Consider the following 24,348-nt stretch of genomic DNA (forward strand, 5'->3'; position numbering starts at 1 on the left):
TCCATATCTCGGCAGTTGTAAATAGTGCTGCACTAAACATGGGAGTACAGTTATCTCTCTGATGTACTGATTTCCTTTCCTTTGGATGTATACCTGGTGGTATAATAGCTAGATCGTATGATAGTTCTATTCTAGTTTTTTGAAAACCCTCCATACTGTTTCCTATAACAGCTGTTCTAATTTACATTGCCACCTACACTGTATAAGAGTTCCCCTTTCTCCACATCCTCTCCAGCATTTGTTATTTTTTGTTTTTTGGGGTTTTAAAATAATAGCCATTTTAATTGGTGTGTGATGGTTTCTCATCATGGTTTGCATTTGTATGATGATTCACGATGCTCAGCATTTTTTCATATACCTGGTTCAAATGCAGTGTAATTTTGGTTGGGAGGCCATTAGGCTAAGGCAGCTCCAATGCCCTGAGTTCCTACATAAACAAACTGAAACCCAACTTTTGTAAACAGCCATATTCTAGGCCAATCAGAAACCACCAACTAACCCCCTACCTCGGGGCTTCCCAATACTTAAGTTTAACCAATCAGAAACTGCCTGGCTAACCTCTAACCAGGGACTTTCCACTGGAATGATCCAAAAAACATTACTGCCCTACTTTAACCAATAAGGGATTTTCTTTACCTTGCTTCTGCTTTCACCTTACAAAAGTCTTCTCCCAATCTCTTCATCAGAAGAACCCCCAACCACTTATGGCCTAAGACTGCCTGATTAATGAATTGCGGTCTGCTTAAATAAACTCTTAAACATTTTAATGTGCGTTTATCTTTTAACACCTGTTTAATCTCACTGTGATCACAAACCATACATTGTTTACATTGTTTACATTCTGGCACTACAAAGTGACAGAAAAGGCAGATGTAAAAAATGTTTAACAAGTAATAGGCATTCAGTGAATACTTGTTGAATATTGAATTTTAGTATTTTCTGTGTGGCAGATTGCCAGATAATACAGTTTCATGTGTGTGTGTTTCTTTTATAATAATCTGTTATTCTAAGTCTCAGAGTGGATGAGATGCTATGGATGAAATAGTGTGCACTTCGGGAAGTTAGTCAGTTACTTCCAAGGTTGAGCGTTGGTCCTAGCCTTCTAATACCTAACATTGAAGGAAGAAGCAGCTCGTAATGACACAATGAATGAGTAGGCAATCTAGCTTAAATCTTGAGAGAAAAACTAATGATTGCACATACAATGTCAGGTGTTTTCAGTAGAGAGGAATAGCAGGTCAGGAAGGACAGCTTCATAAATACCTGATCTTAGGACCTTTGGCTACACTTTTACTGCTTTCCTGATATTTACTTGAACCAAAGCTCATTCTCTATATACCAACACAAGTACAATTCTATTCTGTTCTTTAGCTGTTTAAAACAAAGTAGCTTCTTCATATCATGATTTAAAAAGAGTAGTTGCTCATGTCTCTGAAAGAATCATTGGAAAAGAAGAGTAGTTTTTCTTAATTCTAAAGATCCTCAAGGCAGTGGTGTCTTAAGCAGGAAAATAGGAGAGACCCATGCAGCCTTAAGGAAGCTCCCTATAATCTTCCCTTTTTCCTCTTGTTTCTTTATCCCTAGAAGTAAACAAAGTAAAACTGGTTTTGACATTTGAAAAGGAAATAAACATTGAAGTAATCCCTGTGATTCTCTTTACCCAGCTGTCTGCTAAAAGTGTGTCTTGAGAAGAGCTTGAGAGAGAGAGAGAGAGAGAGAGAGAGAGAGAGAGAGAGAGAGAGAGAGAGAGAGAAAGAGAATCTGTCTCTACTCCACAGGTCAATAATAACTCACTAACGCATAGCCAGGGAGATGTCAGAGTGGCTTGAAACCTCCAGAAGCTTTTTTCTTAAATCCTTAAAACCTAAGAACCTTTTTTTTTTCTTTCTTATTGTTCAGTTGCCTGCTAATTTTTTGTGGGGAGTTAAGGGTTGGACTAGCATGCTCCTGCTTAGAGTAGAACAGGGTTAGAATCTTTGCTGCCAAGAGTATTATTTCTTTACATTTGTGTTTCTGTTGTGTAAAGAAAGCTATCTACTTCCTGGAATATAAAGCACAGACATAATTTTAGTAGACAGTTACACTGGATTGTGCTTGGTAATTGGCAGTGAGAGCACTTTTTAGTGTGATGACGTAGCCACCTCTCTTGTGGGGATAGGATATTTTCCTGTTACAGTGGATGGCAACCTCTTCTGCATTCTGCTTTCTTCCCTTTCCCCACAGACTTGTAGAAGCTTGTGACAAACAGCAGAGAAACAGACTTTCTGTACCAGCATTGTCACCAGCCCAAATTCCTGAATCTCTGACTCTACTAAGACATGCCAGTCATCTGTACCTGTCCAACCTTTCCTCATAGCAAGGACTGGGACAGAAAAGGAATTGGTTACAATAATCATCATTCCCCTGGGAACAAAGGTCTCATGCAGTCATTTCTCTTCGGTGTGTTTTTGGCTTACAGAATGACTGTGAGACAACGTTGATCTGTGTACGTGACTTAGAGCTGTTAGCACAGCCTTTTAATGGCCAAAGTTACTTTTTTCCTGACAGACTTAGTATTAGAATCAACTTATCATTTTTCTGGCCCTAATGCACAGAGCTCTTAAATTCCTCACGGGTCAGATATGTCTGTTTTTCTGCGTAACATGAATTATCCAAGAAAAATGTAGACACCTACTTAATAGAAAAAGCATTGAATCAGGGTCAGAGACTTCAAAGTAATCCATTAACCTCTTGGTACCTCAGTTTATTCATCTCTGAAGTGGGCGTGATGGTAACTATCCTACTTTTCTTGAGGCACCGATGTAATGAATGTGAAAGTAGTTTGTAAATCCATGATTTGCCATACAATTAATAGCTGTTGTTTACTAACCTGCCGGTAGCCAACATGTATTTCTGTATAGCTTTTGCATAGTATCTGAAGTCTAACACAGGGAGTTTTTAGACCCTTCTTTTTTTTTTTTTTTTTTTTTCGAGACGGAGTTTCACTCTTATTGCCCAGGCTGGAGTGCAATGGTACGATCTCTGCTCACTGCAGCCTCCACCTCCCGGGTTGAAGTGATTCTCCTGCCTCAACTTCCCAAGGGCACGCACCACCACACCCGTCTAGTTTTGTATTTTTAGTAGAGACAGGGTTTCACCATGTTGGCCAGGCTGGTCTCAAACTCCTGACCTCAGGTGATCCACCCGCCTCAACCTCCCAAAGTGCTGGGATTACAGATGTGAGCCACTGCGCCCAGCCTTTAGACATTCTTTACGAGTAAGTTAGAGTAATGTCAATAAGAGCAGGCTGTAGTCGTTCACTAATGTTGGAGGATACCAGATTTCTGGATTTTTCGGGTTAGTCTCTCTCCTTAAACATTAATATTCTCTAGAACTCAATTACTTTTGGATAACTTGCAGAAATTCCCAGAATTCTAGGATCTTTGCTCTAGACTATACAGCTTTTGCCAAATTTAGTCCACAACTATATTATATGTTTTGTGGACTACAGTAGTTCATCTAATGTGGTATAGTAATGCATACTATTTCAGATTTGAAAGCTCTGCCAACATTATCATATAAATATAATGCTCTTTTATTTCCTAATTCTACCCTAGTTTTTCTTACCATGTTCTGTCTTTGTACCTCTAAATTCAATGTATCACTCTTTTTTCTTCATAATTTAGCGTGGTTTGTGACTGGGCCACATTCCATCTTCCACTTTTTTCGTAAAACCATTTTTTCTCCATGTAAGTTTCAGAACCATTGGGATTCCTTCAAAACAGCTGTGTCTGCCCTCCTTCTAGTGGCCCCCTAGAACATATATGTCTGGAGAGCTGCAATGCCTGGAACACTATAGGCAGGTTTATATACTTTTTTTTTTTTGAAACGGAGTCTTGCTGTGTCGCCCAGGCTAGAGTGCAGTGGCATTCTCTCACCTCACTGGAACCTCCGCCTCTGGGGTTTAAGCGGTTCTCCTCCCTCAGCCTCCTCAGTAGCTGGGATTACAGGCGGCCACCACCACACCCGGCTTTTTTTTTTTTTTTTTTTTTGTATTTTTAGTGGAGATAGGGTTTCACGATCTTGGCCAGGCTGGTCTTGAACTCCTGACCTCATGATCCACCCCCCACCCCCCCCATCGGCCTCCCAAGGTGCTGGGATTACAGGTGTGAGCCATCGTGCCCAGCCACTTTATTCTTTTTTTTTTTTTTTTTTTTTGAGACGGAGTCTTGCTCTGTCACCCGGGCTGGAGTGCAGTGGCCGGATCTCAGCTCACTGCAAGCTCCGCCTCCCGGGTTCACGCCATTCTCCTGCCTCAGCCTCCCGAGTAGCTGGGACTACAGGCGCCCGCCACCTCGCCCGGCTAGTATTTTTAGTAGAGACGGGGTTTCACCATGTTAGCCAGGATGGTCTTGATCTCCTGACCTCGTGATCCGCCCGTCTCGGCCTCCCAAAGTGCTGGGATTACAGGCTTGAGCCACCGCGCCCGGCCTTCACTTTATTCTTAACTAGGATTTCTCTGATAACTGGACACCAGCCTGGAAGTGTCTCAGACCTGCTTTCACCTACTCTTTGTGTTCTTAAATCCCAGACAGACCCTTCCAGAACTAGATGACCATCAAAAGCATACTCAATTCCATTTTCCCATTCCGGAAGCAGACAAGAAAGAAGTAGGTCTCACCATATCTCCTAGATTTATAACGTGTGCTCTCTACCTGGCAGACAGTACTCATACTGTGTAAATCACTACTGGGGGCCTTCTTTGTGTGAAACCTGGGTGCCTCGATACATATCAGAACTTTTACATAAGGAAGTTGGATTGGAAGAGAGATTTGTAGTCAATAGTAACTACTTGGAAAATAGAAAACAAAAAGGATCGCATAATCCTATCACCCCAATGCAATCTCAGTTTATATTTTGGTGTATCACAGATCAACATTACTATTTCTCTTATGTGGTGGTGTCATAATTGTGATACATGACAACAGTGCAACTATAAATTTCCTATCTTCTTTTTTTTAATATATTGCATCCCACCTATAAAACTGGCAAAACATATTTTCTGTTCCTTCCCCTACAGGGCAGTTGTATTATTTTGAGGGCCTTTTAACTTGGTGATAAAGAGTATGCTTTGCCCTAAGACCTAATCTGAATCCAGTGTGGTGGCTGTGTAACTGCCCACAAGTCACTTAACTTCTTCTCTACGCATCAGATTCCTCATTTGTTAAATGGCAATCGTAAAACCTATACCAAAGGTTATGGTGAGAGTTAAATAGAATAATGTAGTCAGTGCCTTCAGCCCTTTGCCTGACATATAGGACGTGCTCACTGAATGACAGTGAGGGTGACGTCGAGGCAGAGACCTCTTAGGCTACATGAGTGCATTGTAAGTAATTTGGGATAGAACCTTTTACTTAATATATTTTGATACATCATTTATAGTGTTTCATAGGTAGATCCTGCATTTCTGTGGTTTCTGTTGAGTGATTTAAGGTGGCATTGTCCTGTGACTCACTTGATTTATTTCTGAGACTGAAAATTATATAGCATTGGAAGCATCTCTGGAACATATGCACTCAGATCTGTGGGTTCATGTCTTAATGATTATGGGCATTTTACTAATGAGGAAGAGCTGTCTTGCCCTATTTGTGGTATTATTTGTGATTTAAACATTCTTCCTGGACAACAAAATATCTTTGTACTTTGTAAGAAATAAAACTCTTCATGTATTACTTTTTCCCACACAGTCATCTGTAAATGTGGGGACCCGACAGGGCTCAATAAATATTTATTAAATGAAAACATTGATGAGTTTTGCCCTAAAGAAAAGTTGCATGTATGTTATTTACAGTTTTATGCAGTGTAGTAGCTATTTTTAATCTTTCGGTTTCTCCCTGCACCCTAATAGGTTATCCTATAATTTGATTCCATTCATGTGTATTAGTGTCCCAGGCTGATCTTAGCTCCAGTCAATACCTAGTGTGCTTTCTAGAATGTTATATCATTAAGTTCATTACTCACCGCCCTCAGCCTATGATTTGACCTTTTTTAATACCAGTTTTGGAAGACAGGCCTAACACTTGCGTATTATATCACATTTTGATTTTATAGAGTTATGTTGTGCAGGATATGATTCAACTCACATTTTATCTTAAATATTAAACAGCAGACTCGTTACAATAGGACTCTACAGTACTGCTTTCATTAACTTGTCCTCAGCTCCCTGCTAATTTGTTACTTTCTATACACAGTCTCTGTCTTCGGGATTACTATCTGTTTTGGGTTAAAGGAATATTTTTCTTAGACACAAAACTGCATTATCAACCAAAACAAAAGAGCTTTTCTCCCTGATGTGTCTTCCTTCTTCTTCCTGATCCTAGGACGACGAGGCTAAAGTTTCCAGCTGGATCTGGCTTGGCATTTCTGGGATAAATTAAATGAGCACACTTGATTGAGGTGTAGCTGGACTGTATCACTGGCTTCCTATTATGCTAGGAGATCAAAGCAGAGCACAAATAGAGGCTTGGTCTATAAAATATTCAAAACAGATGGCTTCTTCTTTTTGGTGAAAATTCAGGTTTTAAGGCAAAACACTTGTTAGCAAAACTTTATTTCTTTTCATTGAAAGATAGTCACTACTGAACACATATCACTGTTTCTTCCTGAATTTCAAGACTAGGATCACAAACTGTTTGTTGGAGGGGGGATTTGGCAAACCTAGAAATTAGGTATTAGATTGTCTGGGTTTTCATGTGAATATGAAGTAAGTTATTAAAATTTTGCTGTTGGTATTCTAGAATCAAATGAAAGCATCTTACATTTGGTCACGTAATCATTTTGTTGTTGGGTCACTATTTAAAAATCCAGTATTCATATTGTTATCTCTTCTGAGAACTGAACCAGGATGTTTATCTCCTGGTTATACTAAATACAAATACTGTTATACTAAAAATACAAAAAATTAGCCGGGCGTGGTGGCGGGCGCCTGTAGTCCCAACTACTCCGGAGGCTGAGGCAGGAGAATGGCGTGAACCCGGGAGGCGGAGCTTGCAGTGAGCCGAGATTGCGCCTCTGCACTCCAGCCTGGGCGACACAGCCAGACTCCGTCTTAAAAAAAAAAAAATTTCATGCGGGAAGTAACTGACGTGAGAGCAGATAAGGGCAAGCATCCAGGCAAACAGCTGTGCTTTCCTGGAAGGTACAAGTTGTAATTGCTCCAAGAGATGGCAGGGGTAGGAGTCCTAGTTCAGAGGAGCCTGGCTCCAGCCAATCAGATATTTCGTAGCTATATGCACGTGTACGTTTTAAATAGCATGTTAACCTGATGCTTTATTCTGGTGTACAGAAATACATGATCATTGAGACAAAATGTGTTAATGAAATCAGGGGGAGCTGAAAACCTTCTCGTACATAGAATGTACAGCACTAAGCTCACAGGTAGTCGGAGGCACACACACCCACCTTAGAATGACTTTGCAGTATTCCTTGAAATGCTGCATCTGGGAAATGATGTGTGGATGGTTTGCTAGCTAGAGGATGGTTTATTAATTAGAAATGTATCTGACCAATAGCATGAGATCTTACTGCGTAAATGAACAACATGGCAGAGACTTTACTCCCTCTGAATGGTCCAACAAAGGCTTTCTGTTTCCTGTCAACAGTAGCATCTCATGCAAGAAGATTACAGTTGCTGAAGCCCACAAGGCAACTTGAGTATGGAGAATTTCTCAGAATTGTATGTTGTGTATATTTGGGCTGACTGCTTAAAGCATGGAGAGCGCTTTTCCTACCGTTGAAGTAGGAATTGCTGTGTCTGTGCTATCAAAAGTATACTCCCCAAGGCTGAGGCTGCAGTGAGCTGTGATCACACCACTGTGATCACACCATATATATATCTATATCTATATATATATATGGATACTCGCTGGTAGGAGAACCAGGGAAAAGCAGCTACAAACAAGAGCAGATTAACATGGTGCAGTAAAGTCATGTTCTGCTTGCTCTTATCCCTTTTCTTTGCTTGATTTCTAGAGTTAGATTTTATCATTTCACTCTTTATTCTGTTTCCTATTTTCTAAACACCCATAATATATTAGATTATCTGATTATATCAAAAACGTGGTCTGCATCCTCTGGATTTCCTCACTAAAATTGGTCGTGGCTTCCTTTGTGCAGTAGCTTTTTTATGAGTACTAAAAGGTGGCACTGGTATGAGAGTCTGGGAGATTAAAAAATAGATATATGAAGATTCTATGCAAGCTTAACTTTTTCCTTTTTCTTTTTTACTATCAAGTCACTTTACAGCTAAACTAGGAGCCTGCTTACTCTCTTTTGACTCAAGTAGTTACTTGTGCTTCAGTCTCAATGTATATACCACGGTACCTTGGAACTTCCTTCTATGGCCTGCCTGCACCCCATTTTTTCACTTCCTGGTACTCTGCTGTTCCCCCATGAGTATCAGTCAGTTCTGTCAAATGCTGGGTTTTGTTCTTTCTGCCCATTTCACTTCCCACTTTCCAGTAGGGCTGCCTCACTTTGCCACTGCCCTTCAGAATTGATCTCCAGTCCCTGCTTAATAATCCTGTGTTTGGAGTAGAGGGCAACAGAGCACATGGGTCCTTCTTCCAGAGACAGGTGATATATATGCCCAAAGGGTCATCTGTCTGGAGATCCTTAGGCTAATTCTGGTCCAGGTTGTTTAATCTTGAACTCTCCTGGCTGTTCACTTAAAACATCAGCCACCATTTGTAGTATCTCTGGTATTTGCCATGCTGAGCCTCTTTTGTCTTAGTCAATGGTATATCTTCAAATAATAAAGCTTTGCTTAAGCATCCACAACTATTAATATTGAAGTGGTGATGACCATCAGTTTGTGTTGTGCTGTGCAGTTTAACGTTCTGAGAGAGAATAATTCAATGACTGCATGGGAGGTTTTATTCTCAAATAAAGGAAGCTGGTAGAGAAAGCCGTCTTTCTCATGTTTGTTTTTCCCAAATCTTTTTTTCCACCCAAAGTCTGGATTACTGTCAAGGTGAAAGGGGTGATGTCTGGAAATCGTTAATCCATGGGATCTGTTCATGGTATATAAAATTTTCAGAAAGAATTTGCCTTTTAAAGATGATTTCCTGATTGACTATAGCAGATGTAAGTCCAGGAAGTACAACTCTATCAGAGCAGCCAGGGTCCTTATTAGCTTCTCAAATGTATGAGATTTTTTAGTGCATGTGTGGAGTGGAAGTAAAGATTCTTCCTGTGGGCAGGTCAGAAGGAGAGAGGGGAGGTAGGAGAAGAAAGCAAGAGAACAGTAGTATACAGAAACAAACCAAAGCTGCTGGAGTTGGGGGAGGCAGGTATGTACCCATGGCTTTCCTGGAATTAGCAGCTGTCCCCCTGAAAATCCAGCTTTGTTTTAGTTTATAGTCCTGAGAGGAAGAAGCTAAGGAGGCACCCTTAGTGCCTTCTGTCCTGGAACTGCTTTCATTCTTGAAGTGCTCTTTTTTAATATTAAGAAACATTTCCTCATCCTCTTGGTGATACAAAGTTCTTGGGCCACTATTTTCAGAGAAAACTAAGCTGAAAATATTGGCTGAGGGCCCTTTTGCTCAGATCTCTCCTCCCATCTGGACTTTGTGCCCCCATGCATTCTTAAACACCAAATCACAACCATTTCTCACCTGTTAAAGTGAGAAACAGTTTTCTGGCTGTTTCCTATGTTAGCATTAACAGATCAGATTTGTTTCTTTTTTTTTTTTTTTTTTTTTTTTGAGACGGAGTCTCACTGTCTCCCAGGCTGGAGTGCAATAGCGCGATCTCGGCTTATTGCAAGCTCCACTTCCTGGGTTCACGCCATCCTCCTGCCTCAGCCTCCCTAGTAGCTGGGACTACAAGCGCCCGCCAGCACGCCTGGCTAATTTTTTTTTTTTTTTTTTTTTTTTTTTTGACACGGAGTCTCGCTCTGTCGCCCAGGCTGGAGTGCAGTGGCCGGATCTTGGCTCACTGCAAGCTCCGTCTCCCGGGTTAACACCATTCTCCTGCCTCAGCCTCCCCAGTAGCTGGGACTACAGGCACCCGCCACCTCGCCCGGCTAGGTTTTTTTTTTGTATTTTTTAGTAGAGACAGGGTTTCACCGGGTTAGCCAGGATGGTCTCGATCTCCTGACCTCGTGATCCGCCCGTCTCGGCCTCCCAAAGTGCTGGGATTACAGGCTTGAGCCACCGCGCCCGGCCAATTTTTTGTATTTTTAGTAGAGACGGGGTTTCACCGTGTTAGCCGGGATGGTCTCGATCTCCTGACCTCGTGATCCGCCCGCCTCAGCCTCCCAAAGTGCTGGGATTACAGGCGTGAGCCACCGCGCCTGGCCCAGATCAGATATCTGTATGTGACTTGCCTTTCTCCAATGAAGAGGTGCCCATTTCTGATATTTACACACAGCTACAGATATATTTATAGTTTCCCTTGGATTTCAGGTGATAGCTAACTCTTCTTCCCTGCCACCTGTGCCCTCTTAGACCGTGTTCTTATTAAGCACTCTAATAAGAAGCCACGTCTACCACAGGCTCCAGACACATAATGAGACCCTCAGTGGCTATAGCCTATCTGTGGGCACTCGGCAGGAGACTTATATCTGCATAGTCTGTTGTGTTTGGTTTGACACTAGAGTTCAAATAATAAGGTGACTAATGGCAAACTGTCTCTGCCTACTCCCCCAACCCTTCCATGTACAGGCAGATGGACACACACACATGCCCTCTTAACCTGACCTTGAGATAACTACCACTCACAGAAGAGCCTTTGTACAGATAAGCCATCAAATCTCATAGTGACTAGACAGTCATCCTTGGCTCTTTTGTGTAGTCTTGCGGACTGAGGAGGAGCCTGTAATGTGTTCCTCATCATTTCAGTTCACGTCTTGGTTATGTTGTTCCTTGTTGATTGAGAGCTGTCAAGGTCAGGAGGTCCCTCTCGTTTGCCCTGGGTAACTCCACTTGCTTTTCCCCTCCACTCCCAATGCCATAGGAGAGAAAGGAGAAAATAAAATGTGATTATGAGGTTGTTACACTGTTTTGCCCCGTAGGCAACCAACGTATTGCCGTTTTTCAGATCCGTCTGTCTAGCAGACATGTGATAATGCTGGAAGGTGCTGTTGTGCTTGACTGTAGCAGTTACAGCAGGGCACGTGAGGCACCAGGCCTCAGAGGGCCAGGATAGAGTGTGAGTTACCAGTTTCGATGTTTACATGTTCACGCAGGCATACAGGGAGTTAAAAGCCACTGTTTTTCCCTGTGACCAACTGCCTAACTAGCTTTTCCTTTGAAATCCAGCGTCAGTCCTTGTTGGACTGGCCTGCTTCAAAAGTATGACTCGCTTCTCCCTCTTTTGCCTCATGTTTCTTCCACATTCCTAGATGTTTGCCCCTAATGTCTCATTCATAAATCTGTAGCCCTGGAACTGTAATGTACAGTAGGGAAGCCATTCAGAGATGTGTGTGTGTGTGTGTGTGTATATATATATATATATATATATATATATATATATATGCACTTATATTTAACTCTTCCGTTTTTCACTAAAACACAATGAGTGATTTGTTGTGGGGAGCCAGGCCTCAAGCCGAGAACTGAATTGAAAATGTTTTCTCATCTTTGTTAACTCTTAACAGCAAGAAAGAATTTTGGAACACATTTCTGCTCCTGGAATTTCTGAGTGCAGCAGTAAGTGGCTTTCTTGAGTGGCGTTCTTGACTTGTTTCTGGTTATCTCGTTGACTTTTAGCAGCCGTCCTTTCAGGGTGCGTACTGTATGTACCCTTGATTGGTTGGCTTGTAATAATAGCTTCTGTGCCTCCCAGTAGCATTCTTTTCACTTTTCACCCCTTTTCTATGTGCTGTGCTCATCTGTATATACATATTAGCCCACCTGGTGATGAATGACCTGGTTTTAATGTATCTTACAAGTTTCCAAGTACTAAAGCAAGTATAGAGAAGCCTACAGTCTTGACATCCTTTGTAGCACATGAAGAGATACATAGATGTACTCAGCCAGAAATGTCCTTCCCTCACTAGTAGGCAAGCCCCTAACAGTCTGTTCCCTATGCACATCCCTTAGATTTCTTTTGAGTAGCATTTTTTATAATGCGTAAGGCAAAAGAGATTTTAACTGAATGAAGATTGAATAGGCAGAATGCGGTTAGCAGCTCTATAGTTGAGATTTCAAGATTTATTTTATTCTGAACACTGTTCCACATCTCCTTACAGCTTTGAGGACATAATGTTTTCTCTTCATACCTGAGTCCAGAAATAAAGGATGTTTTGTTGTGTTTTGTTTGCTAGAGTGGTAATGCATGCTTAAAGAAAAATTGGCAACAGATTTGTGAGTTGTAAAACGAAGAAGAAATGATCGTTTGTTTTTTTCAAAAGTGATTCTCACGTTTCTTTGCATTTCAAAACCTATAGTCTTTTGTGGTTTTCATAGGCACACTTACACTTTGTCAGACCATAAAACCCTTTAAATCTGAAACTTCTGGAGAGAGTTTCTACTTTTAGAACCAGAGATTTCTATTAGTAGTGAGATTTCTGATCAACATTCATTCATCTCAGTGACCTAGTGGTCCCTGGACCTGAACTCAGTGGTAACTGAATTATATGATTTTGTGAACTCTATTCTTTCACAAAATAGCTGTGTTTAAATAAGAACATAACACATTGCTCCAAACCTTTGTGACGAGGCTTGACATACTATCCTTCATTTTCCTGACCCTGAAGTACATTATTGACTGAGAAGATGTCTTAGTTATTGAGGGTAAAGACTTTGAGGCAGAATTAATGAATTTTACTTTCTTGCATCTTTTACTTTTCAGAGTTTAGCTCTCAGCTGGGGCTTCTGGATAAGAATGCCATTGTAAGATGATAATTTTTATGGAAAGTTAATCTGTTATTCTGGGATTTTCTTAATGTAGTCTGTGTTGAGAGACAGCAGTGCAGTGATAGTCCAACAAGAAATCAAAACTACCACTAACATTTATGCAGTTAATATATGGACAGTTGAACCTGCCTCTGAAGACTTCAGCAGGTAAAAAGAACAGAAAGATTTTGTAGCCACTTCAGGGCTCTGAGCTAACCACAGAGGAATCACAGTAGATATAAAAATAATTTGCCAGGAAGACAGCAAGTGATCAATAATGTTAGCTTTAAAAAAATGGTGTATTTTGGGCTGGGTGCAGTGGCTCATGCTTGTAATCCTAGCACTTTGGGTGGGAAGCTGAGGCGGGAGGGTCACATGAGCCCAGGAGTTAAAGACCAGCCTAAGCGATATTGTGAGGCCCTGTCTCTACAATAAATTTTTAAAATTAGCCAGGTATGGTGGTGCATGTGTCTAGTCCCAGCTACTTTGAGGGCTAAGATAGGAGAACCACTGAGCCCAGGTGGCTGAGGCGTCAGTGAGCTGTGATTGCACCACTGCACTCCAGTTTGGGTGACAAAGCGAGACCTTGTCTCAATTAAAAAAAAAAATTATTATAAAAAATGACATCTTTCAAAGAACAAAATATTAGTACCCCACGAGAAAACACCTTAAGCCCCAAATAACGTTCAGTAGCTATTCGTCTAGTCTTTATGAGGAGGCTGTATTATACCTCTCAAGGTGAGTTCTTAGAGTAACTCTCTGGCACAGAAACAGTCGAGTGGGAAGAGAAAAACCTATTGGACAGAAGTTTCACTCTGCACATTTCATCCAGATATTAAAGTCACATGGCTCAAGAAAGTGTGTTTAGATCTCGTAAATAAATGAGTTGCAGAAGCGGAATGCTGTAGAATCTTCTATTACTATTTGTATTGAATGATACAGGAACAGCTTAACTATCTTCCTAAAGACCATTAGTTATCTAACCTCACTTAAGTGGAAACTGGGTTAAAATAAATACCTTTGGAAGATCACTGGTCCTGTCACTATGCCATCAAATGCTGGCCTCTGAAACCTGTTTGAGAATCTACTACATAAACAATGAATTATTGTAAGATGAAACAAAGCTCTTAGTACTTAACCAAAAATGTCTCATCCCTTTTTATAATTTAAATTTCCTCAACAATTATGTAAATGTAGCATTGGGGCCATAATGACGTTTTGGCATCATATTTGGTACAAGCAAATAATTGTGACAAGTTCACTTTTTAACTTCTTTTTTTCCTGATGCAGAAAAGTATATTTAACTGTAGTTCAGCATACCTGTACAACCTATTTGGCCTGACCACATATCTGATGATTTTTAGTAGGACTCCTTGACAATGTGTTGAGGTCGTATGTGGAAAAAAGTTACAACTTATGGGAAATGTCCTTCTTCCCTGTTGAGATTAGGCAGTGGCAGTTCTACCTTGTGGGAAACAGTTTCTTTTCTAAGCGGACTGCTCAAATTAGATAGGGAGAAAAAGGAAGAGATAAGGGCATTTCCCACGTGATTGACATGGTTCATGTGTTCCGAGAGGCTTAAGTAGTTTTTTTCTGGACAGATTTGGGGACTCTGCTAGCTGGGCAGTTTCATATGCTTTCACGAAGTAAGCTCTATAGTTTTCTTTTTAAGACATTTCCCTTTAACAGGGGAAGAAAGAATAGACACTCTAGTCATTGCATAGAGTGGGGTTTGTTTGTTTTGTTTTGGAGTAAAGGTTTGTATTTTTATTGATATATCGTATTTGTACATATTTTGGAAGTATATGTGGTATTTTGATACCTCTATACAATGTAAATGATCAAATCAGAGTAATCCATCACCTCAGCCTCTATTTTTTCTTTGTAAAATGAGTTTTTATCCTGGATAAACAATTTAGAATTTCATTCTTTTTAAAATTTTCTTTTTCTTTTTTTTTTTTTTTTTTGAGATGGAGTCTCGCTCTGTCGCCTAGGCTGGAGTGCAGTGGTGCGATCTCAGCTCACTGCAAGCTCCGCCTCCCGGGTTTACGCCATTCTCCTGCCTCAACCTCCCGAGTAGCTGGGACTATAGGCGCCTGCCACCTCGCCCGGCTAATTTTTTTTTTTTTTGTATTTTTAGTGGAGACGGGGTTTCCTCTTGTTAGCCAGGATGGTCGTGATCTCCTGACCTTGTGATCGCCCTCCTCAGCCTCCCAAAGTGCTGGGATTACAGGTGTGAGCCACCGCACACAGCCAATTTTTTTTTTTTTTTTTTTTAAATAGAGACAGAGTCTTGCTATGTTGCCCAGGCTGGTCTCAAACTCCTGGCCTTAAGCGATCCCCCTGCCTCAGACTTATTTTTTTGGTTGTTTTTTTGTGATGGAGTCTCACTCTGTTGCCCAGGCTGGAGTGCAGTGGTGTGATCTCAGCTCACTGCAACCTCTGCCTCCCAGGTTCAAGCAATTCTCATACCTCAGTGTACTGAGTAGCTGAGACTACAGGTGCATGCCACTACACCCAGCTACTTTTCATATTTTTAGTAGAGACAAGGTTTTACCATGTTGGCCAGACTGCTGTCGAACTCCTGACCTCAAGTGATCCACCCACCTTGGCCTCCCAAAGTGCTGGAATTACAGGCCACCACACCTGGCCTCAGCCTTATTTTTTAAGTTTTCAGTTGGACTCTGAAATTTTTCAGAATACCAAATGCCATCATGTTTATTTAATCAATTAGCCTTCAGTATAAAATGCATTTACATCAATTTGAAATTTTTTTTTTTTTTCTTTTGAGACAGAGTCTCGCTACAATCCCCAGCTTGGAGAACAATGGCACGATCTCGGCTCACTGCAGCCTCCCCTTTTCAGGTTCAAGCAATTCTCCTGCCCCAGCCTCCCAAGTAGCTGGAATTACAGGCATGTGCCACCATGCCTGGCTGATTTTTCTATTTTTTTAGTAGAGATGGAGTTTCACCACATTGGCCAGGCTGGTCTCGAACTGCTGACGTCAAGTGATCTACCCACTTTGGCCTCCCAGAGTGCTGGGATTACAGGCGTGAGCCACCATGCCCAGCTGAAATTTATTTTTTATTAAGAATAAGGACCTAAAAAGTCAGCATCCACAGTCATAGTAGTGGTAGGAGTGAGCTAATAATATCTTTTTAAATTCTGTTTTACTGTAAGGAATTTGACCTTCTCAATGTGACCATTTATCACATTGTCCCCTTTCTTCGTGGTCATACTTTTTTCTGCCAGTTTGTCAATCAAAAGTAATTACCTAAGATAATCAGCTCTTTCAGCCTTTGCATCCCAGATGTGGTATTTGTGATGGTAGCTGTGTGCACTCAAACATGCGCATGTGCACTAAGAGAATGGGAATAAATTGCACAAACTCAATGAAAATCCCAAAAGTGATTTTTTTAAATCAATGTATCTGTGAAAGAAGATAGAGAAAACCAAGCTTTTAAAAAATGGGGAATGAAATAGGGACACGTTACTTGGCATCATGGAGGATGTAGTAATAGACCCATGATCAGACAGTTCCGTCATCAGTGCACAAAGTGTACTTGCATTTAAAGTAATTTTACCTTTAAAGATTGCACTTGGAATTCTTTTTTTTTTTTTTTTTTTTTTTTTTTTTGAGAAGGAGTCTCGCTCTGTCACCCAGGCTGGAGTGCAGTGGCCAGATCTCAGCTCACTGCAAACTCCGCCTCCCGGGTTTACGCCATTCTCCTGCCTCAGCCTCCCGAGTAGCTGGGACTACAGGCGCCTGCCACCTCGCCCGGCTAGTTTTTTGTATTTTTGTAGTAGAGACGGGGTTTCACCGTGTTAGCCAGGATGGTCTCGATCTCCTGACCTCGTGATCCGCCCGTCTCGGCCTCCCAAAGTGCTGGGATTACAGGCTTGAGCCACCGCGCCCGGCCTGGAATTCTTTTTAAACTTTCCACAATGAGTATCCTTTTTTTTTGAGACAGAGTCTCACTCTGTCACTCAGGCTGGAGTGCGGTGGTGCGATCTCTGCTCACTGCAGCCTCCACCTCCCAGGTTCAAGCTGTTCTCCAGCCTCAGCCTCCCAAATAGCTGGGACTACAGGCGCATGCCACCACGCCCAGCTAATTTTTGTATTTTTAGTAGAGACAGGGTTTCACCATGTTGGCCAGGCTGCTCTGGAAATCCTGACCTCAAGTCATCTGCCCGCCTTGGCCTCCCAAAGTGCTGGGTTTCCAGGCATGCTCCATCACGCCCAACCACAAGTACACGTGTATGCCCAGAAATAAAATACAATATTTTTGAAAGGTTGGTATTGTTTGCAAAAAGCTATCCAACTCCCCCACTCTAAATTCTCTACTTGATTGAAACACCATCTTCCTTCTGTGACTGGCTGTGTTGTCAGGCCTTCATAGGCAGGAAATTCCAGCACAGAACTGGTACCATAAACCTGCTGATGAGGAGTCTCATGGAGCCCAGGAGCCTTCCACAGCAGCACTTTGGTGTTTATTGTTTATCCTTAGAGTGAGAGAGAGTACTTTAAAAACAAAAGTAATGCTAAATTGATTAATTTTCTCTGGTTTGTCTAGCCAGGCTCCAGCTTCTGTGTTATATACTGTGTGGGCCTAAACTGAACTCTGATCTTTTTAGTAAGCTAAAGATTGTTTCAGCCACTTAGTCCTTGCTCTTTATTCTCTTTTAATTATTTCCTGGAAATAGTATTAGAAACAAAGAAAATGTGCTGTATTTATTATACAGCCATTAAAAACCTATTTTCACTGAAAATAGGTTTATATACATATATATAGGTTTATATATATACATATATAATGTAGTGAACAGTACTCACAATATAATGTTAAATAGATAAACAATGTATCAAGCAAAATGTGAGGTATGATACTGTTAGAAGCTGATTTATATAAATGTATTAAAAGACTTGGCAGGAAAATTACCAAAATGTTACAAATGATTACTTCTGTTTTTTTTTTTTTTTTTTTTGAGACGGAGTCTCGCTCTGTCGCCCAGGCTGGAGTGCAGTGGCACAATCTCGGTTCACTGCAAGCTCCACCTCCCGGGTTCACACCATTCTCCTGCCTCAGCCTCCCAAGTAGCTGGGACTACAGGCGCCTGCTACCACACCCAGCTAATTTTTTGTGTTTTTAGTAGAGACGGAGTTTCACCGTGTTAACCAGGATGATCTCAATCTCCTGACCTTGTGATCCGCCCTCCTCGGCCCCCAAAGTGCTGGCATTACAGGCGTGAGCCACTGCGCCCGGCCACATGATTACTTCTTGGTGGAAGTGTATGCACTTGTCTTACTTCCTTTATATTTTTCTTTTTTTCCCCCACATTTTTTGGAGTAAAGTGTATATTGTTTTTATAATAAAAACATTAAACTTTATTTGCTTAAAAAACTCTTGTTTAAAAAGAAAGGAAGGAAGGTGGCAGGAGCAGTCCTCTGAGGGGGTCCGAGGAGGGATCGGTGTTACTGTGGAAAGTAATACCAGACCCTGCTTCTGTTGACTTGATCATTGAGCTCCCAATTCATTCGTTAGGCCAGAGGTGTCCTGTTCATGAAAGTTGCCAGGCTGGTGACATGCAACAGGTGCAGACCTCTGCCGTGTGAGCCCTGGGAACACGCTGAGAACCGCCAGCATTTTGGCAGTGCTTCACAGTGCTCACAGCTGCTGTGTGTCAGGCAGGTGCTGCTGTAATGCTTCAGTGTTCTGTGATGTGAGATCTGGCCCCACTCTCTTCCTGAACACTCCAGGCTTTGACCAGCTACCAAATACCTGGCCAGACTATTGTCACGAGAGCTGTCAAATGAAGTCCTGGGGCAGGAGTCATCCGTCATTCAGTGTGCTTCCAGAAGGGATCGAAGGAGTCGCTGTTCAAGCAGGGGAAAGAAAGGAGAAAAGAAAAAAACGTAGAGCAAGTCTGTTACTTAAGAACAACACAGAACCAGGGTTCCAACCAAGAATCTTAGAGTCCCTGGCTGCAAGTCAGGTGCTAGGCGTTATATAAGGATTTATCAGTCGCTGTTTCAGAAGAATATCGGATAACCTCTGTGAAATGAACTGAGGGGAGCATAAGCCAGGATGAGGCAGAATTCGTAATGAGTTTCCTCATCACGTCTCTCGGCCAAGAAAAACATGCACTTTCTCCAGAGACAGGATTTTTCTTCCATTCCAGGAGGTGGAGGAACACTTGATGTATATGTAGTCCAGGCTTTCAGATGAGCAGCTTTCACTAGCAGGTTTTTGTAATCTACTCATAAATAAGTGAAAAGAGAAATTGTGAGGTAACTGGAGTCTTTCTGTATCAGGAATAGCATCTCTAGTAAAAATGAGTTAGTCCTGTGCTTAATCCCTGCCTCACTACAGAGCTATCCGTCTGGTGTGGATATATTAAGCCAGCATTCTCTTCCTGCCTCCCAGAAGGGTGGCTGGGTGTGACAGCGTCAACGTGTGACAGTATGTGAAAATGCTTCTGTAATCCTGAAGATTTCAGTAGTGATTAGAAGAGCTTTAGTCTTCGGTCAATTTTCTTTGACTTGGGAGGCATAAAGAATATTTGAACCTCTCGTTTCAGACTGACCTTGACTTTCCTCATTTTTTTTTCTTTTTTTTTTTTTTTTTTTGCCTCAGATCATCCAGCCCCTCTTAGAACTTGACCAAAATAGAAGTAAATTAAAGTTGTACATTGGACACCTGACAGCTCTCTGCCATGACCGAGACCCCCTGATCCTCCGTGGACTCACTCCACCAGCTTCCTATAACTTGGACGATGACCAGGCGGCTTGGGAGAATGAGCTGCAGAAGATGACCCGGGGACAGGTGAGCTTCTCACTCACACATTGAAAAGAGCCTGTGAAAATCCAGTTGCTGTGTAGGTTGATGCAGTGGGAGCTACCTTGGGGAATTCCATGTTTAGATTCAAGATTTTGGGGTGGGGAGGGGTTTCCAGATACCATTTTTTAACTGATTTTTAATTGATTTTTTACTGTTTTATTTGTTTAAATTCACAAATTAAAAATGTATATTTGTGCAACATGTAATTTTGACATGTGTGTACATTGTGGAATGGCTAAATAGAGCTAATTAACATACACATTCCTCACATACTTTCTGTGTGTATGTGTGGTGAAAACACTTTAAAATCTACTCTCGGCAATACATTGTTGTTCAGTCTAGTCAGCATGTTGTACACTAGATCTTTTTTTTCCTTTTTTTTTTTGAGATAGAGTCTTGCTCTGTTGTCCAGGCTGGAGTGCAATGGTACGATCTCAGCTCACTGCAACTTCCACCTCCCGGGTTCACGCCATTGTCCTACCTCAGCCTTCCAGGTAGCTGGGACTACAGGCGCCCGCCACCACGCCTGGCTAGTTTTTTGTATTTTTAGTAGAGATGAGGTTTCACCATGGTGGCCAGGCTAGTCTCGAACTCCTGACCTCAAGTGATCCGCCCGCCTCAGCCTCCCAAGGTGTTGAGATTACGGGCCTGAGTCACTGCACCTGGCCAATTGTACACTAGATCTCTTGAACTTAATCCTCCTATCTAGTTGATATTTTGTAACCTTTTAGCAACATCTTTCCAGCCCCTGGTAACCACCATTTTCCTCTTAGATTCAAGATTCTTGGCAAAGAATAGTCTTGAACAGGTATTTGGAGTTACCTTTTAAAGGAAGTACGATTCTTGCCTCTTATAACTTACTCAGGTATCAGAAAGGGCTGATTTATAAGGGAGAAGACTAAGGACGTTCTGTTAACATTGCCGTAGGTTACTACATGAAGTGGTAGCCCCTGAAGGAAAGTCTGAGTAGTTTAGGTTAATCCCATGTCTTAGACCATTCAGGCTGCTAAAACAAAGTAACACAGACAGGGCGGCTGATAAACAGCAGACATTTACTGCTCTCAGTTCTGGAGGCTGGAAGTCCCAGACCAGCCCCCAGCAGGGTTGGTTTCTGGTTCCTTTTGTCCTGTTGCATACTGCTGCCCTCATGACCGAATCACCTCCCAAAGGCCCCCCTCCTAACACCATCACGTTGGAGGTTGGGATTTCACCGTAGGAACTGAGGGGAGGAGAGTAAACATTCCGCCTATAGTACTCCCTATACTGCATTTTCTGTCTACTCTCACCTGTAAAAATCCAGTGATTCTCTTTTGTACATGTTGTGATTTTTAATTCAGTAAAAGACAAGGTAAGGCTAGCCTGGAGACAAAAAACTAGGAATAAAAGAAACAGAAGACAGGATGAGAATAGGGATAGAGTACAGACATGGGAAGTGAAGGAAAGAAAAAGTGAATAAACATTGAGACATAGAAACAGAAAAAGAGAAAAATAGATCAGTTTTTGAAATATTCACTTAACTCCTAGTTTACTTATATTCCTTACCCCTTGTAGACTTCATCATACCAAGAGAAGTCTAACGAAATGCACAGGTGTTGTAAACTTACTGAAACTCTTCATCAGAACTTTGAAGCTATGCACTATTTCTTTTTTTTTTTTTTTTTTTTTGAGACCAAGTCTCGCTCTGTCACCCAGGCTGGAGTGCAGTGGCGTGATCTCCATTCACTGCAAGCTCCGTCCCTCGGGTTCACGCCATTCTCCTGCCTCAGCCTCCCGTGTAGCTGGGACTACAGGCGCTGCCACCGCGCCCGGCTAGTTTTTTGTATTTTTAGTAGAGATGGGGTTTCACCGTGTTAGCCAGGATGGTCTCGATCTCCTGACCTCGTGATCCGCCCATCTCAGCCTCCCAAAGTGCTGGGATTACAGGCGTGAGCCACCACACCGGGCCTGAAGCTATGCACTATTTCTAGCTAAATACTTTCTATTTGTTAAATATTGTTTGTTTACTCATGGTGTGAAGGTAAATTGTATTTAATACAGAACTTCCTGTGGTGTGATATTAAAGATGACAGTGACAACCCTCAAGTCAAGAAATGCAAACTGGTGACCCTTAGAGCTGTACTTACTTTCCCATGATGTGAATATTGCCTAATAGTACGTAGACATATTTCACAGCCTAACTAAGGGAGGAGACCACCCCTCATATTGTCTTATGCCAAATTTCTGCCTCCAAAGAAAGAAGAAGTAAAAACTAAAAGGCAGAAATGAAATCCACAGGCAGACAGCTCAGAGCCACACCCTGGGCCTGGTAGTTAAAGATTGACCCCTGACCTAATTGGTTCTGTTATCTATAGATTACAGACATTGTATAGAAATGCACCGTGAAAATCCCTGTCCTGTTTTGTTCCGATCTAATTACCGGTGCGTGTAGCCCCCGGTCACGTACCCCCTGCTTGCTCAATCAATCACAACCCTCTCACATGCACCCCCTTAGAGTTGTGAGCCCTGAAAAGGGACAGGAATTGCTCACTCAGGGAGCTCCGCTCGTGAGACAGGAGTCTTGCCGATGCTCCCGGCCGAATAAACCCTTTCCTTCTTTAACTCGGTGTCTGAGGAGTTTTGTCTGCCGCTTGTCCTGCTACATTTCTTGGTTCCCTGACTGGGAAGCGAGGCGATTGGCGGATGGTTGAGGCAGCTCCTTAGGCGGCTTAAGCCTGCCCTGTGGAACATCCCTGCGGGGACTCCAACTAGCCCCAGCAACACAGATCCTGAGAGCGCTCCCGAGTAGGCATTTGCTCCGGTGGGATGCCTCGCCAGAGCAGTGTGTGGCAGGCCCCCGTGGAGGATCAGTGCAGTGGCTGAACATCGGGAAGGAATGGGCACTTGGAGTCTGGTCATCTAAAACTTGGTAAGACTAGTCTTTGAAACTTGCCCACTCCGTTTGAGTGGAAGCGTGGCCTGATCACCCATGGTGTGCCTTTATCGGCACTTTGGTTTTGGTTTTGACTTGGTTTGAATTGCTTGACAGGACCCGTCTTGGGAACTTGACTACTCCATTTGAGTGGAAGCGTGGCCTGATCACCCATGATGTGCCTGTACCGGCACTTTGGTTTTTGTTTTTGACTTGACTTGGATTGCTTGATACTTTGGTTTTGGTTTTGACCTGGCTTGGATTTCTGCATACTCTGATTTTGGTTTTGATTTTGGTTTGGTGTAAACTACAAAAGTGTGTGTGTGCCCTTTTTACCTGTTCTTTTGTGGTGTGTGTGTGGTGTGAGCATGGTGTTTTGTCTTGAGGAAACATGGGTGAGGCACAAAGTAAGCCCACTCCACTAGCAACTATATTGAAAATTTTCAAAAAAAAAAAAAAGGGATTTAAGGGAGACTGTGGAGTACTATAACACCAGGAAAACTTAAAACTTTGTTAAGATAGACTGGCCAGCATTAGAGGTAGGTTGGCCATTAGAAGGAAGCCTTGACAGGTCCCTTGTTTCAAAGGTATGGCACAAGGTAACCTGTAAGCCAAGGAACCCAGACCAGCTTGCTTTGGATCCCCCGCCCCCAACACACGGTGGTTGAGAGAACAGCAGCATAAGTGGCTGGCAGAGGCAAGGAAAGACCAGCAGAGAGAGAGAAAGGAAAGAGACAGAGAAGAAAACAGGCAGAGAGAGAGAGAGAGGCAAAAGGAAAGTCAAAGAGAGAGAGACAAAGTCAAAGAGAGAAGAAAAAAAGAACGAGATACACAAGTAGTTAAGAAAAAAAAAAGTATACCCTGTTCCTTTAAAAGCCATCATACCACTTCTAACTTGGACAAAACAAGGTCTTATGAACAGCAAAGATTAATTAAAATCCCAAACGTACAAGGTTTTCAACAAAAGTAAAGTTTGCTCAAAGTTAACAGTATGACATGTATTATAGTAACTTCTAATCTTGTGGCCTTCGACAGTCTAGTCCACAGACATAAAAAAAAAAAAAAAAAAGGTTCGCTTTGGAAAAGAATGGTTATCATCTTCAGAGAAAAAGGGGAGGGCAGAATTTATATAAAAAGAGTGTTACATGGTAAATTCTTGTCCTGAAATAAATTAACTGGTTGTTTAAAGAAAGAAATGTTTGTAATAAGTCAGAAAGTTAAGGCATGTCAAAAAATTGCCTGTAAAAGTCATGAAAAAAAAAAGGTTATAAAAAATGCATGTTAAAAAAAGAATTTTATGCAAAAAATGTTGTCTAATTTAAAAGTAACTAGGCCTCCTGAATGTAAAACTATTGGAAAAAAAAATAAAAAACAGTTTATGTGCAAGGTGTATAAGAAAAGCAAAATATACCTTTGGTAAAACGATTATAAGGAGGCATAAGAATGTACATTTTTACCTACATTAAAAAGTTAAAAATTATTGTTTTGAAGGTTTAAGCAAGTTTTAAAATGTTAATTGTAAAGAACATTCTGTGTGTAAACATACTAAAGTTAAAAAGTATCATCCAGTTTTTATGTGAACTGGACATTAAAATGAAAGCATAATAGGTTTTTCTTAAAGCACCAACCTGCTCTTTAGCAAAAATTATAAAAGATTAAAAAGAGTCTATAAAATCTTCCCTTATGGTCAAACATTAAAAATTAAATAAATATGTCTACAAGG

At 41.7% G+C, this 24,348-nt stretch overlaps 1 protein-coding gene across 6 annotated transcripts in view; it reads left to right on the forward strand.

Annotated features, from left to right (window-relative positions):
* The window catches only part of ERC1 (ELKS/RAB6-interacting/CAST family member 1), a 540,835-nt gene that overhangs the window by 456,560 nt on the left and 59,927 nt on the right, over window positions 1-24,348 (forward strand). For all 6 annotated transcript variants that reach the window (XM_030938664.1, XM_010363554.2, XM_010363555.2 and 3 more), the window contains one exon: window positions 19,514-19,702. In XM_030938664.1, the coding sequence (XP_030794524.1) occupies window positions 19,514-19,702 (189 nt within the window). The remainder of the gene's footprint in view (window positions 1-19,513; window positions 19,703-24,348) is intronic.

The sequence above is a fragment of the Rhinopithecus roxellana genome, chromosome 10 (assembly GCF_007565055.1).
Source record: "Rhinopithecus roxellana isolate Shanxi Qingling chromosome 10, ASM756505v1, whole genome shotgun sequence".
NCBI lineage: Eukaryota > Metazoa > Chordata > Mammalia > Primates > Cercopithecidae > Rhinopithecus > Rhinopithecus roxellana.